Source organism: Salminus brasiliensis, chromosome 1 (assembly GCF_030463535.1).
Source record: "Salminus brasiliensis chromosome 1, fSalBra1.hap2, whole genome shotgun sequence".
In the NCBI taxonomy this organism is placed as follows: Eukaryota; Metazoa; Chordata; class Actinopteri; order Characiformes; family Bryconidae; genus Salminus; species Salminus brasiliensis.
Window position 1 is genome coordinate 60,307,922 of NC_132878.1, and position 20,116 is coordinate 60,328,037.

At 40.9% G+C, this 20,116-nt stretch overlaps 1 protein-coding gene across 3 annotated transcripts; it reads left to right on the forward strand.

Annotated features, from left to right (window-relative positions):
• The first annotated feature begins 1,334 nt into the window (after positions 1 to 1,334).
• Positions 1,335 to 19,536, forward strand: rnf144ab (ring finger protein 144ab). Of its 3 annotated transcripts, none has more exons than XM_072684414.1 (9): positions 1,335 to 1,625; positions 5,991 to 6,146; positions 9,975 to 10,128; positions 10,439 to 10,543; positions 10,706 to 10,766; positions 11,955 to 12,165; positions 12,931 to 13,078; positions 13,467 to 13,556; positions 17,162 to 19,536. In XM_072684414.1, the coding sequence occupies exons 2-9, from the start codon at positions 6,100 to 6,102 to the stop codon at positions 17,291 to 17,293; spliced, it is 948 nt and encodes a 315-aa protein (XP_072540515.1). In that variant the 5' UTR covers positions 1,335 to 1,625; positions 5,991 to 6,099; the 3' UTR covers positions 17,294 to 19,536. The 3 variants fall into 3 exon arrangements, with proteins under 3 accessions (XP_072540515.1, XP_072540534.1, XP_072540525.1); XM_072684424.1 differs by lacking the exon at positions 1,335 to 1,625 and adding an exon at positions 1,633 to 1,788; XM_072684433.1 differs by lacking the exon at positions 5,991 to 6,146.
• Positions 19,537 to 20,116: the final 580 nt, after the last annotated feature.

The window sequence follows — 20,116 nt, forward strand, 5'->3', positions numbered from 1 at the left end:
TACTCAGACGGACAGTTCAGCAGAAGACACACTAAAGCCCTTTGAAATGATGGGAGGAGTATTGTTAGGTCTCAGATGTTAGTAAGGGTCAGTGACAGGACTGAAGAATACTATATGTCCTGTCATACATTCGGTCAGCCCTGCCCTGGTGTTGAATATTGACCGTGTTATGTGAACTGTAGGATGCAATGACAGGGCCTAGATATGCAAATTTAAAATGATTAATGAATGAATTAAATATTCTACATCACAGGTTCCCAACCCTGGTCCTGGAGAATATCCTGTAAAACCTTCCCAGTTCACTGACAGGTCCTTGTGGAGTGAGTGTGTCTTAAAGCTGTGGAAACGCTCAGATATTTAGGACAGATGGTACGACAGGACTAGGGTTGAGAATGTGTGGTCTAGGTACTTCCTTTTTTATTATTTTCACTAGTGTTCAAAACTCTAAAAGTTATGGCCATGATGTTATAGCTAACGTAATATCTATGATGTTCTTATACTGTGAACATTTCTGAACACATTCCAGGATGTGACTAAACTGCTATAAGCAGATACTAATTACTAAATACAATAATGTAAAAAAAAAAAAAAGCTAAAGGTAAATGTTTGTCACTGTACAGTGTACACTATACACACACACACACACATACACAGTGGTGGGCAGCCAACTCCAGTGCCTGGGGAGCAGAGAGGGTAAAGTGCCCAACAGTGGCAGCTTGCCGAGCCCGGGAATCGAACCCACAACCTTGTTATCGATATCGACCACTGCCCCTATAATGTATATACATTATGCAGAATTATTCAAATGAAAAGTGATTCCAAACTTTTGAACAGAGGTTAACATTTATATTGGTACTAACTAAAGGAGCTACATTCAGACTGGGTGCACATTATAGGTACTTAGATGTGGACGAATACACAACTTCCACCACTATATGGACAAAAGTATTGGGACACCTGCTTATTCATTGGCAAGGAGTAACTGTCTCTACTGACTCTGTCCAGGGAAGGCTTTCTACCTGACTTTGTAGCATTGCTGTGAGGATGTGATTGCATTACATACAGTGTATCTTGACACAGCTCTGGACTCTTGATATTTTATATATTAGAAGATCTTTGATTTCCCTCTTAGGCCAGCAGAGGTCGCTCTAACGACAGGTCTCTGAACGGCACAGGCTGCGGTTTGCTTAGTTGGCCAGCAGAGGTCGCTTCAACCGCGCGTCTGCGTTGGAGCGTAGCGTAACGTAGCATCTGAGCGTCGTTCAGAAAGCGGTGCTGGTGAAGCGCCCTCTGCTGCTCAGCTTGGGAAGTGAGCTGCACTGTTGCCCGCCAACCGAGGCGCAGTCAGTCAAATGGCGCTGCTCCAGGGAGTCACGCCGAGCACCTGATTTTGATAAGCGCTTCTCGGGGTTTCCGTCGTCTTCTGTTTCTAGACAGACCCGCTGGCTATGTCTGGCTCCTCCGATATCCACTGCTGCCATGACACGGTTTATGAAGGACGAGCGCGGACTTTAGAGAGGACAGCAACGTGATTCAGTACTGGCTCTGCCTCTCCCTGTCTTACACACACACACACACACACACTGTCCACACGGCGAACTGACCAGCAGCGTCTTCAGCTTGAGGTAAGGCATGAGCGCACTACGACTGAGGCGGCTGCTGGACCAGACTAGCGGTTAGTCGACTGTACTCTAGTGTGTGTGTTTGTGAAGGATGGGAGCTGCTGAAACTCGTGGGTCGTCTTCAGAGCTTTAAACCAGCCGTCCTTTGGGTTGAGTGAGACAACAGGTAGCCTCTGACTATCAGGTGTACAGTACAGTAGGAATTATTGTCCTATACATTTTTAATAGACCAGGTTCTGCTGCTGCTGCTGCTGCTTATGTTCTCTATGCAGAAATGTCTGAGTTGCCACCAGATGAAAAAAACAACTAATGTATCAATAGCTTAAGCTCCAGGTTAAGAGCCTGCAGATGTGGGTTGTTTGTGTAGTCCGGTCAGTCCTAAGCTTGCTAGTCTAATGGGCTGCTGGTGATGGAGGAATGGCTCTCCAAACTAACTACTTCTTCTTGCCCTGACCCCTGATGAGTCCAGTGGAAAGGTTCTTGCTGAACCTATTTTGGTGCTGGATAGAAGAACCAATAGCTTTATTGGCTTTAATGTGCAGCTCAAAGGAAAATACATGTATTGGGATCAGAACCTTTTAATATTATAAGTTCTTTCATCCGTGAAGGTTATTCACACACACACACACACACACACACACACACACACTGGGCCAGTATGAGAATATCAATAGTCACTGTGATAAATTCCATCACATTATTTCATAACACTGAGGGTAGAGCTGGGCTATATTTGACCGTGACGTGATAAATGTAGTTATCGTGGAACACAATATGCTTTTATGAGTGTATCGTGGATATCAGCTGTGAGTGTAAGAGTGTAATCAGTCTTAATTAATTCAAGGTAAGATAACGGCAGTGTTTTTAAATTACTGACCAACTGCATGTGATATTTCAGCCATATCGCCCACCCTCACTCGCAACTCTCGGCCATTCAAATGGCCCAAACTGTCAAAGAACCCCTTTTTTTTAAAGTATAAGTGTAAAGCAGTGCAGAGTGTAGGTTTGATGTATAATTATGGTCTTTACTTTAATTTCTTTACTGCTTCTTTAGAAGTGCCTAATTGGCTGAATGGGGTGTGTTAGTTTTGGGTGGATCTCCAGTAGGTGGGATGGGAACCAGTGTTTTATGGTATTGCTTTAAAACATTGCTCACTAACCTTGATCCTGAAGGAGACCCTGCCCTGCCACATTTCAGTGGTTTCTTTTCTAACACACTACCTTAAACTCACACTACCTTACCTTAACAAAGAAGAGCTAGTTCATTAGCTGATCAGCTGGATCCGGTGTGTCGGGATTAGAGTAAACAGTAAAAACGTGCAGGGCAGGGTGTTCTCCATGACCATGGTTAGGAACCACTGCTTTAAACAATCCTAGTTCTTTTAAAAAGGTTTATGAAATATATCCGCTCCTATTGATTATTACTGGATTGCTGCTCATCTGTCTCAGGTGTAGAAATATTGTTGGACCGACTGGGGTGGTCAAGGAGTGAATTGACACCTGCTGTTTTTGTGAATTTGATGAGCCTAGTTGGTGCTTCTCTTGGCTGGCTTACTTGCTTGGGTGAAAGATGTTTGCATTTGGTGACATCATGGGTCAGTTATTTATTTAGCGTATTTATTTTCTGTCCACATAAAGCCCAAGCCTGGTAATAGCTGAGTAATAGTTGTGATTGTTTGTTTGCTTTCCACTTCTTAATGATGTCCACTGCCACACCAGGGCCACACAGAGCAGCGTAAGAGTCACCATAATGCAGCTGGACTGGCCTGAATGTGCCTTTCATGAGAAGCACTGGGGCTTCTTGCATCCGGAACATACTGTGCCTGCCAGCCTCCAGCCTTTCTTCTACATGCCTGCACACACAAGTTTGTTTATAAACCTTGTGAGGACGTGAGCTTAAACATATTTCCTATATTTCTTAATTCTGTGCATTTGAATGACAATGATGATTTAGGATGTGGCTTAACTAGAGCATGCCAATCCCAAAAAGTGAGGCTTCTTCAAGGGTTTTTTAATTAACGCAGTCCCAGTTTAATAAATGGCTCTTTGCCTGGTTGAATGGTTCTTCAAAGATGATTCATGTTTCAGTGTAGCTCCAAAGGGGGTTCCCTTGTTGTTGTAGGCCAGTGAACCATTTCTAGGACCATATTGAATGCTAGCAAGGACATTTTGTTCCTAAAATTTAAAAAAATATAATCTTCAAATTTCTGTTCCTTCTCAGCAACTTAGATGGTTGCTTGGTGGGTTTTATTCACTACAGAACTAGTTCTGATGTTCTGACCTGGAACATTAAAGCTATAGTTATAAAATTCATGTTAAATGTGTGTCAACTGCAATAAGAGCATTTTCTGTTTACACATTTTCAGAAGCTGTGAGCTGAAGGAAAACATTCTAATCCACTGCTCTGAATTAGTCCATTTTGTGCTTTTGTCTGGACGGCTAATCTGCCCACTGGAGTCACAGACTTCTTTAGCATCTAGATTAGCCTACTTTGTTTTGCACTAAATGTGTTTGTGCCAAAGAATCCAATCCATCTAATTCAGTCCAGTGAAGGTTAATCATCCCTTATCATGCAATTCCATTAGTGTGTATGTATCACCATCACAGTGACAAGAAGTGACGCATGACAATGTTGTTGGAATGAGAAAAAATATTGGCATCAGATCTTTGTGATTATCAACAGGCACGCATGGTGAGTAAATTGTCTGATCACTGCCTGGCCCATGGATCATATCAGATTCATATGAATTGAAGTGTGGCCATTGAAGATGCTCATCTTGTCCAGTAGTGTAGAGTCTGTCAGTCTGTGGCTCTCAGCTCTTCTTCATAAGCTCTAAATGGCCTGTCTATTGCAAATGTGTATTGAGTGTATGTTGCGGTGATGAATGTAATGTATCAAACACTGTGTTTAATGTTACATGACCTGAATAGCATGCTAAAAGCTCTCCCCCACTGCCTTTGCTGTAAAAGCTTCTGATTCCAGTACTGTGGTGTTAGCGTGGCTAGCACTGAAACAACACCATTCAGGAAGTTGAGCTGTTTCCTTAGGCAGCGCTCACTTCCTGTGCATGCTTTGGGTTCTGGGAATAAGCTTGTGCTGCCCTGAGAAAGCAGAAAGTTCAAGTACATGAGCTCTTCAGTTGTGGTCTGATCTTTATGATCTTATGATGCTAAAAGCAGCAGCAGCAGTAGTTTCAGCATTTAGCAAGTAAAAGGTCCTAAGGGGGACCTGTAGGGGGATACAGCAGAGACTAAGTGACCCTAGAGCATGTGCCAACCTACTGGTGAAGGTTTTCATTGACCTCTTTAACCTCCCCCTAAGACTGTCTATGATTCCCACATGCTTTTTAGAGAATCACCTGCATGAATGACTACCACACTGTTGTACTGACATCAGCAGCCACAAAGTGTTTCAAGCCACAGGTCAAAACTCCTATCTGTTCCTCCATTTAAGCAAACTTTGACCCTTTCCAATTTGCCTATCACTCAACTAGATCTGTGGACGACATTGTTGCCCTGACTGTGCACCCTGTCCTTACTCACGTAGACAAGAAGAACACATATGTGAGAATGTTGTTTATTACTACATCTCAGCATTCAACACCGTTGTCCCTGCCCAACTCCTAGACTAAAGTCTAAACACCCATCTCTGCAACTGGGTTCTGGACATCCTGACAGGCAAAATACAGGCACTCTCCATTATGAATCCATGGAGTTGAAGTGGAAAGAGTCAGCAATGTTCCTTGGTGTACACCTCACTGATGACCTCACCTGGCTCACCACACCAACATAGCTGATCTTCCCATTAACGTCCCTTCTTCCTGGGAAGGCTTAAGATGTTTGGTATTCCTCCTGACATCCTCACCAAGTTCTACATGGGCACCGTAGAGAGTATCCTCATGGGCCGCATCGGTGTCTGGTATGGCAGCTACCCGGCCTGTAAATTCAAGGCCCCTCAGGAAGTTGTGAGGACAGTTGAATCTATCATGGCAAGCAAACTGCTAGTCTTACAGGACTCCTTTCAGTCAGGAAAACTCTTCAAATCAGGTCGGACAGTAGCAGTAACACGATAACGCAGCATCCAGTCCAGAACAAACAGGCTAAAGGACAGTTCCTACACACAGGCTATTGGACTACTGAACAAGTCATGAAGCTGTGTATTCATCCCTAATATCCGGAGCCTCAGTGCTAGCATTTCAGTGCATGAATGTCCTAAATGATGGGCAACTGACAAATAAACCTTTGATTTGATTTGACTTGTCCTGTTAAAGTTAAAAGTGAAAATGATCCCTATCTTCAGTTACTTGAGAAGAAAGGTTGGTCTCGGAACATATTGACTTCCAATCTTCATTCTTTCTCTGTGAACAGATGGCTTTGTTGGCACCTGGTGAAAGGCAGGTGATGTAATGGATGCAGTGCTCTCTGCCAGGCCAGATTTACCCCTGCTGTCTGCTGAACTCTGTTGGGCTGAGTTCTGATGAGTCACAGTACCAGCGCTGACCCAAACGCCGTGATGCAAGATAGGTAAGCTCAGGTTAATGCCAAATTTTGATTTCCTGAGCTGTTCAAGGAGAGTAGGATTGGAGAATCTGTATTCATCAGGAATTTGTAAATATGTCTTGCATTTTCAGGACTGTGCCAAGAACAAATTAGGACAGTGGTAGGGAATGAAAATCCACTGGAGTCACTGGAGAAGAGCTTGTGCTCTGTAAATATAAAGTAAATATCATGGGGTTTTTTTTCCCACACACAAAAATATTCCTGAATCTTCCCTGAAGTGGCTGGTCTGAAAAAATGTCCTCAAGGGTACAACATAAAAGAAATGTACTGAGCACAATGAGCCTCTTTATATGTAGCTTAAAGCTAACACTGCTTCTCACAGTATAGGAAGCATACAAACATGGTGAGGGTAATGGGATGGTGTAATGTAATGCTTATAAGACCTGGATGAATTCTGCTCAAATAGCAGAATGTCTGTTTATCTGTCTGTGAATCGAAGTTGTATCATAATTGGGTTGTGCAGCAAGACAGTGATCCAACACAAAAGCCAGTTCATATCTGAAATGCTGAAAAGAAAAGCCTAGTCTAGTCCTGAGATGAACTTAGTAGATGCAGTGGCAAGATCTCAAATGGAAGAAATGAAAATGAAAGAAAACCAACACCTGAAATAAAGAGTATGCAACTCATTCGTTATTTGTAGTGGGAAAGCACTTTTCATGCAGGTCTCCATTTTTACAATTTGAATAAAGCTCTAAAAGCATTAGCTGTGCCCAGAGCCCCCACAACGAGCTAAATGTGCTTTAAAGCATTTAAGATCCGAGGAACCTGCTCACCTCTCCTCATCTTTCTACTCCTTAGTCGTATTATGTGAGTGAATGCTGCTGAGATATGGGTTATGCAAGAGTTCAAGAAGTGAAAGGCTTGTGTTACTGCACGCAAGACTTTGAACTCTAAGTGAACCAAGATGATGAGGAGAAAAAAAATCCCCCTGGAGTGCTGAAGCAATAAGAACGTTGATTTTCTTCGAGAAGCCCTTTCCCCTCTGAATGTTCCACTGTGATAACATCTGTATTAATAGGCCGGTTATTTGATAGCTCGCATTTCAGTGTTCACTTGATTGCCAGCTCCAGCTCAGTGACTTGGAGAATCTTGATAATGGAGCATTCAGGACATTGTTTCCCTCGCAGTCCTGTAGAGCCATGCTGATTTGAAGGTACCACACACACCTAAAATGTGCAGAACATGAACTCCATGTAATTCTAGATGCTTTCATTGTAAGGGAATATTTGGTCGAACTGAAGGAAAGCTTAAACTTTGACGCATTTTCTGGCGCAAAGAATGTGCACCTTCATTGAGGTCATTATGTAATCAGGTTTCTTAGATCCAGGCATGGCCAACATGTGTTCACTTTGTGATTAGCCCATGTGGGAGGAACATCCAGCTTCTGCTTTGTGTTGCTTACTGGCTGCTGCTTTTTAAGAGCTGTGTGAATGTGCTTTTCCCGCTGACACTCAATACAGCTTATTCAATTCTTCCCCAGTTACACTCTTAAGACCCTTAGTGGTTTGTGGCTTGACACCATGGTTCTGGAAAGAATAGTGAATTGTTATAGTATGTTAATATTATGTAGGTTTTTAAAAACTTCAAAAAGGTCTTCCCACACATCTCATTTACTGAAATAGACCTCTGGGGTCCAGGCCCATGGGTTTAACCCATTTAACTGCAATAGCTCTTAGCTAGAGCTTTTTAAAAAGTAATGGTAAATAGTGATTTGTAAATATTCCAACATGGAGGAATATAAATTATAAAAAATTATGTTGGGTGGGGGGGGTTAATTGGCCCTTTTACCACCAAATCGACTAGTTAACCAAATTTGTCTAGCCACACCCTGATATGATTACTGCCAGACCTGTTGAAATCCCTTTAATACAACCTGCTTGGCAGTGGAAGGCAGGCTAGAAGGTCTCAGCACATTCTAAAGAGATTCAAATAAGGATGCAAACCAAAGTCATTCAGATCTGTCTGGAAAGAAACCGACTCCAGTGAATCACATTAAGAGTCATTATACACAAATTGAGAAAACTTGGAACAGTGGTAAACGTTCCCCAAAAGTGGCTGTTTACCAAGGGCACAATTCTGACTCCTCCAGGTGATCACAAAATGATCCAAATGAACATCTAAAGAACTGCAGGTTCTCTCGCTTGCGTCAGTAAGGGCAATATTCATTATTCCACAGTAGGAAAGATGCAGCTTGTCTCACATTTGCTAATATATATATATATATATACCCCAAAGCTTTTGTTTGGATAATATTCTGTGGACTGATTCAAAGGTGGAAGATCAGGGTTCCACAAATTGCAATGGTTGACAAATATGCAAAGAATAAAAGGAATTGGGAAGGAGCAATAAAATCTATTATGATAAGTTGAAACCTTTCATTTTTTTTCAGATATAATATATTGATAGTGCTCAGTATTCATGTGTACACATCCCAAGTTGTGATTGTACACTACTTTTACACACATTTAAAATCAAGTAAATTTAATGCATTCTTGATTGTGAATTTGTAAACAGTAGACGAGCTACACACTGGGCTGAATGGAGATCTGTCTAATTAGGAATTAACCTAGATAGATTATAAATGGATCTCCTATAAGCCTTTGATAGGACTTATGTAATTTCACTCATTCACTTGATTGGTTTAAGTGAAAGCTGTCTGTGACTCTCACTTGTCTAACGGTATCAGCGTTATTCCCATTCATTCCTAATCTGCAGTATTATGTGCAGTAGCGCTAGACAGTGTTCCTGGTCAGTGGCAACTATTCATGTTGTGCAGTTGTTTCTGCAAGCCTATTTCTTCAATCAGCATTCTGTCTCCCTCCTCACTGTCTTTTTTTTTTCACCATTTGAAAAAGATGAAATTTCCACGCAGTATTAACAGTATTAAAGACAAGAGGAATATACAATAATACGAAAGACTAATATATATATATATATATATATATATATATATATATATATATATATATATATATATATATATATAAAATGCTGAAGTAGAGATGTGCAATATGATATTTATATCAATTGTGTTATTGTGATAAATGGCATGCTTTTCTGAGAATATCAAGATAGCAAGGATATCGACACTGCTCAAAGATAATTGGAGGATAATTGGAGGCATTGTTGAACATTCTGAATATAAATCATTGTCTGTTTGACAATTTGACAGATGTTTCACAAATCTGACACTATTGCTGTATCTTTATATATCTCTGATGTAAATCAGGTGTTGTTGAAATTAGAACCACTTCTACTGACTAGTTTGCAGTGGGTTTCCTGAGAGAGAGGTTGAGATTGAGCAGCTGTTTTGATTGTATTTATTTTGAGCAAAGAATGAAATAATTCACACACTCCTAGTGTGCACAAACAGCTCTGTTGACCAAAATAAATGCTGATGGAAAGGGACTACATGGATTATAACACCTCATAAATAGCCCTTGGTGGTCATATGAACTGGCCAGGCTGTACACTGCTTTACAAATACAGAACATGTTGTTCTAGTTGGTGGAATAATCTCAGACATGATGAGGCAGAATTTACTTTCCCAGAACCGAGAAGTTATTAGTAGAAAAAAACTCTTGATGGAATTTTTTATAATAAAGACATACTGTAATGAGTCCAGAAGCAATTGTCCTTGTGAAAAATGTCCTCTTTTCTAGTTCCTATTGCATAATCACATGCCATAGTCAAAAGGTGCTCATACATTATTTAATTAGAGATTTGCCTGTTTGGCGTGGGCGTGCAATCTACATGAATAGAACATGAGAGCTTCCTGTCTCTGTGTTTCAGTGTCTACGATCCAGATGCTATGACCAGCTCTCGCTGCATCCCCAGCCCAGACGGTAAAATGGAACCCCCAATGCCCTGCAAGCTCTGTCTTGGAGAGTTTCCTCTGGAGAAAATGACCACCATCTCCCAGTGCCAGTGCGTCTTCTGCAGCCCGGTGAGGAACTTCACTAGTATACTGTCTAGAACAGTGTCTGATGCAAGCTTGTCTTGAACAGTTTATTCAACAAAATTATAACAAAACATAGTTTTAAAAAATCAACTTTTAAAGTTCATTAAGTCCTTTGGTCTGTTCCATGTAATGCACTTGCCCAAATTATGTCTGAACAGGATTTGAACCAACAACCTTCTAAGTCCTAAAAAACCCTATCAAACATTAGTTTACTATGCACAGTGTTCCAACTGAAATGATTAGCCTCAGTTGAAAGGAGTTGACTGTCACTCACAGACTGAATAATCTGTTCCAGTGCTTAAAGCAGTATGTAGAGCTGCTGATCAAAGAGGGCCTGGAAACAGGGATCAGCTGTCCAGACTCTGCCTGCCCGAAACAGGGCCAGCTACAGGAGAACGAGGTACAGCAGATTTGAATTAGAATTAAATGTACTATTTCCAGCAATTCTGACTTAGTCTGTTGTATGACCAATTTAAAATTAATGTAGAAGGCTAATGATTATTGTTGGTATTATTATTGAATATTGAATACCCCCCCCCCCCCCCCCCCACCTCTTCTGCAGATTGAGGCCATGGTGACAGAAGATGTCATGAAGTGGTACAAGAGGCTGCAGTTTGAGCGAGGTGATTTCTTCCATCAGTCTCCACTGTCATGTTCAGATTTACATTAGGGCCACCAATCACATTAAAAAATGTGTGTGCACAGTCATTTTACAATTGTATGACCACCTACCTAATAGTGGGAATAACCACCCTTTGCTCAAGTGATGACACTAGCAAGATGTTGTGGCGTATGCTGTATTAGGTGATGGAAGGTGTTCAATACAGAGGTTAACTGACCAGCAGTGGTGCACTGATTACTCTGTACCACTCGCCAAAGTGTTCATTTCTCTCTTGCATCAGTTGCCCTACGGGCCACCACAGTCATGTTGTTGGGAGGCACTAAATGTGCAAGAACTCTGTTCACGGTACCCCTTCGCTATACTCTCGGCTCTAGAACATCTCACAACTTGGCATTTCTAAGATGCTACCACCCGTCTCCCGGTACCCTATTATCATGCCCTTTTGGAAATCCGTCAAATCACATCCTTTGCTCAAGATGATTGTTGTGTACTCTGCAATAGCTGACTGGTGTGCTCGCTTATTTATACTTGCAGCAAACCCAGTCACGTGGCATCTGTCCCTGGCCAAGTTTATTCCAAACCGGGTGTGCTCATAGTGTTCTGGTATGACTGTGTAGTATCTAATTACATTTACTTGTGAAATTTAAATTGTACTTCCAAATGTTAATACTTCTCTACTGCAGTATAGCTGTGATGAAATTAATATTTTCAGTTTAATTCTGGTTTCCTGATTAATTTAATTGTTTTTACATTAATGAGTAAACTGACAGTGTGTTGCTAAAGGAACAACAGATTCTTAACAACAGTAAAAAAAAAAAATGGTTTCTATGCTGATTATCATAGGTCACATGATTAAACAAGTGTAAATAATCTTGCTCAGAGTAATGCAGGACGGCCACTATGCATTATTTTCTTCCCGAAGGGAAATAAATACCAAAAACATCCTTCTTGAATTATATATAACAGTGCTTAAAATGTTGATCATTTAAGCACCCCTGTGTAGTTAACAGGATGCAGTAGAGAGGCCGCTCTTTATAGTGTAAACTAGAGCACAGATGAATAAACAGAGAGAATAAAAAGAGAAACCTGTGGACAAAGAGCAGCTGCTGTATTACCAACTGCACTGGATGCCAACAGCATCCATTCAGCCCTGAAAGAGACCAACATCTCCTCTCTGCCTGTCCTACAGAGGTGCTGCTGGACCCCTGCCGGACCTGGTGCCCATCCTCCTCATGCCAGGCTGTGTGCCAGCTAAAGGAAGCGGAGGTGCCCATGCCTCAGCTGGTGCAGTGCCCGCTGTGCAGCCTGCGCTTCTGCTCAGCCTGTCGGGGAGACTGGCACACAGGGCAAGCCTGCCGCAACAGCCTGCCCATCATCACGTTCTTGCCTGGAGAGAATGGGTAAATACTCCAGAGTAGAGCTGGGTTTGGTTTTTGGTAAAAAGTATGAGGTGTTGTATCAGTGTATCAGTAATAGACGATTGTCTCTTGCTTGTAGTATGAATAAGTTTGCTGCTTTCTGACTGGATTTACGTTTTTGGTATGCAGGAGAACTGAAAGGTAGCAAAAGCCCTCGATGATTCTGGGGGTCCAGATCTAAAACATGGCAGAAATTGTAGATTGCAAATGATAGATTTAGGGGACCCAGGATTTGTGGCCTCATCACTGTTTCAGTATACCAGGTTTAGGTTTACAAACCCTGCATGCTTCTTGGGTGTAATATCTGTTTATACTCCACTTAGATTCTTGTTGATGTTCTTTTTTGTTTAATCTTTGTTAAATCTGTTCATTTTATATAGGCTACCTACTCCTAGAACTAACTGAACTTCATTGTTTACTTTGCATCATATGGAGCAATTCTGTGCAGTATGTCACATGCAACCAACATGCTGACTAGAGGCAAAGATGGGGACAGTAGTGATGTGTAATACACAGAGTCAGTTTGGGTTCCTGTTTTTGCCTGCATCACACATCGAGCAGTCTTCTTACATGTGACCACTGGCTTGTTATCTGGTCCAAAGATGATTCCTTGCTTGTTTCTCAGACAAACAAGTACCCCTGTTGTTTTCAAAGACGAAGACATTTCGAAGCTGTCCGGTCTGTCATGAATGGCCTTTCTGTCTCAGTACTACAGTGCCTCCTCTCTCTCTCGCTCTCTGTCTCCAGCGCCATTTGTAAGAGTGAAGAGGACGAGGCTCCTATAAAGCGCTGTCCTAAGTGTAAAGTGTACATCGAGAGAGATGAGGGCTGTGCCCAGATGATGTGTAAGAACTGCAAACACGCCTTCTGCTGGTACTGCCTGGAGTCACTGGATGTGAGTCACACTGACCACCAATCACACAGCACTTAACCATGCTTTAGTATAATTACACTTAGGTTCTAATAATTTGTCATAGATCTATTAGTATTTTTTCTCCAGTAATATATAATGATGATTTAAACATCCTTTTTATAAATAAATAGTGTTAGACATTGTATTGAATATTTTAGTATATTATTAATAATATACTGCAATTATCAGTTTGGAGTACTTTTTGTCAAATGGTCTGTATTTGGTGACTTCTGAAGATTGAGGCATTCTGGATATTAATTTTATCATAACCTGATTGTTGATGTTATACAGCTTTCACTGTTCATTTATAATCCTCTACAGCACTCACACTCAGCTAGGTTCTACTGATGGTCTTCGTTCATTTTTCCAGGATGACTTCTTATTGATCCACTATGACAAAGGACCATGTCGGAATAAACTGGGTCATTCCAGAGCCTCTGTCATCTGGCATCGAACACAGGTATGCACAGTGCACATGTGAACACAATTGTTGGTACCCCTCGGTTAATGAAAACCCACAATGGTCACAGAAATAACTTGAATTTGACAAAAATAATAATAAATAACATTCTATGAAAATGAACAAATGAAAATCCGACATTGATTTTGAACCATGCTTCAACAGAATGACTTTAAAAAATAAACTCATGAAACAGGCCTGGACAAAAATGATGGTACCCCAGAAAATAATGTGATCTGTGTAATTAGCATCACAGGTGTCTACAATCTTGTAATTGGTCAGTGAGCCTATATATAGGGCTACAGGTAGTCGCTGTGCTGTTTGGTGACATGATGTGTACCACACTTAACATGGACCACAGGTAGAGAAGGAAAGAGTTGTCTCAGGAGATTAGAAAAAAAATTATAGACAAGCATTTTAAAGGTAAAGGTTATAAGACCATCTTCAAGCAACGTGATGTTCCTGTGACTACAGTTGCACATATTATTCAGAAATTTAAGATCCATGGAACTGTAGCCAACCTCCTTGGACGTGGCCGCAGGAGGAAAATTGATGACAAAACAAAGAGACGGATAATACGAATGTAACAAAAGAGCCCAGAAAAACTTCAAGCTCAGTGTCAAATCGCACCATCCGTCATTGTTTGAGCCAAAGTGGACTTCATGGGAGATGACCAAGGAGGACACCATTGTTGAAAACAAATCGTAAAAAAGGCAGACTGAAATTTGCCAAACTACATGTTGACAAGCCCCAAAGCTTCTGGGAGAATGTCCTATGGACAGATAAGACAAAAATGGATGCCTAGGCACATCATCTCTATATTCACAGATGGAAAAATTAAGCATATCAAGAAAAAAAACACTGTCCCTACTGTGAAAAATGGAGGAGGCTCTGTTATGTTCTGGGGCTGTTCTGCTGCATCTGGCACAGGGTGTCTTGAATCTGTGCAGGATGCAATGTTCTGTCCAGTCTCAGAAAGTTTGGTCTCAATCACAAGTCATGGGTCTTGCAACAGGATAATGACCCAAAACACAGCTAAAAACACCCAAGAATGGCTAAGACAAACATTGGACTATTCTGAAGTGGCCTTCTATGAGCCCTGACCTAAATCCTATTGAGCATCTTTGGAAGGAGCTGAAACATGCTGTCTGGAAAAGGTAACCTTCAAACCTGAGACCACTGGAGCAGTTTGCTTATGAGGAGTGGGCCAAAATACCTGCTGAGAGGTGCAGAAGTCTCATTGATAGTTACAGGAATCGTTTGATTGCAGTGATTGCCTCAAAAGGTTGTGCAACAAAATATTAAGTTAAGGGTACAATCATTTCTGTCCAGGCCTGTTTCATGAGTTAAAAATAATTATGTTGAAGCATGGTTGAAAAGCAATGTCTGACTTTCATTGGTTATTTTTCATAGCATTTTTATTTATTATTACTTTTGTCAGATTCAAGTTATTTCAGTGGCTATTGTGGGTTTTTCTTTCATTAACTGAGGGGTACCAACAATTTTGTCGACGTGTATACATGCACTACACAGCTGTGGACAGTACACAGGTATATGCACTACAAAGCTGTACACAGCTTTGTATAATATATTGTTTCCTTTACTGATGACTGCTTTGGTTTCAGGGTGTACAGGGTGATACTCCGTAGTAGAACTGTAGCTTGCCTGGCGTTAGCGGCTCAGCCCCAGGGATCAGTAGCACAGAGGAAGACAGGGCAGTTTTCACACAGAGGATTTAGTCCTTTAATCCTCCTCTCATTGCCTAGCTTTCTAAAATAAGCATTCCTGTGGGTGAGTGTGTGTGTATGTACGTGCATATGTGCACGCATGCGGGTGCATCCTGGTAGCTCCTACAGAACAGTTTGTAGATAGTGGGCGTTTACTAATATATTCTCTGTATTTCAGATGTGTGCTAAAAGTGAAAACACTGCTTTCTGTGTTGACTGACCCACAGACTCAACCTTCTACCTAGAGATCTATAAGCCATGCCATGTTTTTGTGTTCTGATTCATTATATGTGAACTAGTTGTGCTCTTTTTTATGCTTAGAACCAAACCTAACATTACTGAAACTTCATAATCTCACTGCCAAGACAATTCAAGGGAGAGTTTGGAGAGAGGTGTCTGTGTCTATGCTTGTCTGTCTGTGGGTGTCCTTGGTTCTCAAGCTGTTAGTGCCCCCTTGTGGTGCCCAGCTATCTGTCATGTGTCTTGCTTGTAATTCACATTACAAGCCTTTTTACTAATTTCCATTTTTGGACCCTTGAATTTATCCGTATCAAGGCTCACAAAAAGCAAAAGTATGCAAATACTACATAACCCCAACATCAAAATGAATATGTGTAAAAATACATATTATAAAATACAAAAATGTGTAATAAACACACAAAAAAAAACATTTGTTGTTTATCTATGGGAATGACATTTTTTAAATCTATACCATAAACTAAAGAAGATGCTGGACGGTTTTGCTTATTTGAAATGTCTGACCACTGGGAGGTGTTTCTTAATGTACTTGTTAGGCTTTTGGCCAAATCTCTAAATGAAGCCACAATGTGGGTTGTCAGACTAAACCTTTGTCCGGGGGTAGGCTTCAGACCAGAAGCAGATAAGATGGATGGATGGATGGATGGATGTTGGTTGTTGCCCAGGGCACTGAAGATGGTCAAAGACAGAACAGTTTGTTTTCCTTTGCCTTTTTTTCACATATCACATTTGACTAATTTCGGTGTTCTGTACAATAATAGGCAAATTCTACCTTTTTTTGTAGTGTTTTTTTTTTTATTATTTAATTTTATTTATTTGATCATTTATTTTATTTATTTATTTTATGGTGATATTTATTATCATGGTGCTGTTTTGCCTGTGGGCATGGTATGTGGGGTATGTCTGCCCTTTTGATTCATTTATATATATATATATATATATATATAATTGTTTTTATTTTATTTTTTATTATTTTTTATTCTTTATTCTCAAATATTTGATGTACACGGAATTGATGCAGGTGCCAACATAAAATTACTTCCAAATAAATAAAAAAGATATACTAAGTAAACATAAAATAGAAAATGACTTCTAATTCCACCATTCATATGGTTGTATGACTATGGCTATATTCCTATTGTACTGACTGTATACCATATAGAAGCATAAGATCAGAAGACCGTTTTGTGTTTACACAGCCCTGAGAAAATCAAATGATTTCCATTTTTTTATTAAAAACATGCAAAGAGAGCAACCTGTTTCAACCAGTGACACATATTTGCAGTCAGAGGTTCAGCACTGTGATTTTAGCTCCTCACTGTTCGTCAGATGGATGTTCCACATTGCTGTTGCTTTTACTATTTTGATGCTTAATGATTTATCCGTATTGCTGAAGGTGGCACTTTAAAAGCCAGATACTAAAAATCATGGATTTAATCACAGCAAAATATAGCCCACATCAACTATGAATGGTTCAAGTGGCCAAACAAAGTGTTAACAAAAACTGGTAGCACTTTGTTTATTAATTTCATATGTTTCATATATGTTACACTACCAGACATTTCCGTTTAGATAAAGATTGAGATGACGCGTAACCCTCTCCTCTGTGTCTGGCTGCAGGTAGTGGGGATTTTTGCTGGCTTTGGTCTTCTGCTGCTGGTGGCCTCTCCATTCCTGCTCCTGGCCACACCTTTCGTCCTGTGCTGCAAATGCAAATGTGGCCGTAAAGACGACGACCCTTTGCCCACCTAGAGCTGTACCATTAGCTCTGAAAATTTCAACTCAACGTGAAGTATTTTCTGTCCTCTGGGGAACTTTTCCGGGTGGACTCTCTTAGGGTCCTGCTTTCGAAAATGAGTCCTGTGCATTGACTCTGTGAATCTCTGCAGTAGACAAGAACATTAGAACTGTCTCTAAAAACGATGTCAGAAGGCTGGGATTTACACCGTTCAGAATGCGGATGGGAGTATAAGGAGGTGGCTTTCCTAGGACAGCAGTGGAGGGCTGGCACAGTTTACTCTAGGAGCTCATGGTGTGTGAAGAAGTGTACTTTTGCTTCATCGCTTCTAGTATTCCTATACACATGGACACAGCTATGAAAGCTGGTTAACAGCTTTCTTTGTCGCTGAAGTTTTATTTTATTCAAAAATGTAGTCAAAAGCCATAAGTGGAGCTTTTTAAAAGCTGGATTATATTTTCTGTGTAGCAAAGCCAAATGACCTGCATATTCCATTTCATGTTCACCATTGCTGCAAAATTGCAACATAACATTTGGTCTTATTTATGTCAATTAAGATTTTTACTTTGTGAAGCTGTAGCAGCACCTGTGTTCTTGGTGTAACTAGCATTCACTTTGAGTTCCTCTACTTGTTCTGTTTTTGTACCGTGTCTTGGTGCTTTCCAGACTCTGTCTTCCATTCGATGCTGGATTGCAGGCATGTTCCACCTGACAGCCTGTTAAAGCTTGAGGGGAAAAGGATGTAGGGTGAATTGCCCTAATGTGGAAGAGCTAAGCTTTATTTAGTGTAGGTCTTCCCTCGAACAAGTCAGTAAAACTGTAATCCTAGATAAGGGTGGAGCAGTCTTCAAACAGGAAGAACCCCAAATGCTAAAATGTCCCACATTAGGCTAATTCACCCTAGCTAAGATAATTCTACAGCAGTTTATTATACAGGTGCCAAATCTCTTTGCCGCCTCAACACCATTCATCACAATGCAATCATAAATGTATGTCCTCACAGTGAAGGCTAATCTGCTTGTAGCAAATGTGATGAGAATGGTCAAATGTACAGTTGTGTTTTTTGGTTTATCTCTGTTCTTTTAATAATCAGATTTTGTTCTAATAACATTTGCTGCAGCATGATCTGATGGCGTCTCACACAGAAAGCTCTATTCTCTGACCTAGACAACATGACCTGCAGTAACTCTACCCTACCAACCAGTTGAGGTCAGGGTAATCAGGTCAGCAGAACATAACTACTCACTTTACAGGGTGACCTTTTTTCATTCTTTGCCAAACGCAATGTTGAAGCCTATTTCTTGGCCAGTCCCAAGCACATATTAGTAGTTTACTCCGCCTCAGTCTCTTAGTCTAATGTGGTTGTGACCTTTTTGGCAGTTAAACATGCCTTTTCTGGTTTGCTGTGTCTCTTTTAAGTGGAGCGCTTATATTCTGTAGTATTACTGTGCATAATGTGGATTTATAAATGTTAGTGCTGAAATGTCATGGTCCTGTTTTTCTGCTGTTTCTGACTCTTGAGCTGTGTTTAGACAGCAGGTGCTTGGATTTGTCTAATTGTTCACATATTGCTATTTTATGGCTTGAAGTAGTTGGTCAGCATGTGGGGATGGTCCAGACTAGATAAGCAGATAAGAAACCGATTTTGAAGCAACAGAATGAAAAATACTACACTGACATGCATAGGGGTAATGTGCTAAAGCCCCTACTCCTTTTGTCTCGAACATTAATAGTGCACCTTTTTAATGGGCTTTAAGTGCTTAATGTGCACTGCAGAAACTCAAAACTATCTCTGATGCTTTTAGTTTACGTCATATCACAGTGCCAGCTGATCTGTCTGGCTTTGAGAACATTATATTAAATTGCACACAACATCTGCTATATCTGGCAATGAAGAGATGACAACCGAAAGGTCTACCTTATAAAACCAACTACCCTCAACACAACACAGAGTCTGAGGGGTCTGTGTGTTGAAAACCAAAGAAGCTTTATGATATTTAACTGTTTGAGTGTTATACCCATGTTTGGCTTTGCCTTATAGTGTTTTAGTTGTGTTCCTTTGGCTAATAAAAATAATAGTAATAAATTAACAGTATTTCTTAATCACCAGAAAAGCATAGCTAATAAAGTGAGACTATCTGAGACTAGGGCTACTGTGCACAATGCCAAGTGACTGATCAAAGGGAATGAGCAAAGGGCAAAATCACTGTTGATCCCCTTGATTTCAGAAGAAATAAAGGCTAAGCAGGTGTCAACATTTTTTTGGGTGCAGTGTAATTTCTATACTAATAAAATCTACAATGCAATTATTGGAAAAAGTTGGTAAACTAAAATACAAAACTATTGTTTTTTTCTCCAAGACCAGGGCTTCATAGTGGTTTAGATTTCAATTGGTAACCTTGTAACCTTGTAAAAAGTTTAAAAATGCATATGAAAAGGAAGCAGTAGCTCTTCAGCTCTGAAAGAGAAGCTTGTCAGCTGCTTGGTGGGGAGCATGTGGCATGGGCTGTGCTGAGCAGCAGCTGGCTGCAGCGTGGGGGCCTGCGGCTGGCCGGGCAAAGGGCCTCTCCTGGGGCCAGTGGGCATCTGCCTCGCCCTGCACCACTTCACCCGCCAGCATCACAAATTCATGCGCTGTTCCACCCGTACCATCTGTGTCCGCCCGCACCAGAAGCTCAGCAAGCCCCGCCGGTCACACGCAGGAGAGGCCGGAGGAGGCCAGGCCGGGCCAGGCAACACTGCACGAAGCGTATTCACAGGAGAAAGGGACCAAGTCTCTGACTTCTTTTAGAGTGATAACCAACTAGGTCAGGGAAAAAAAGGGTAGGAGCTGGATG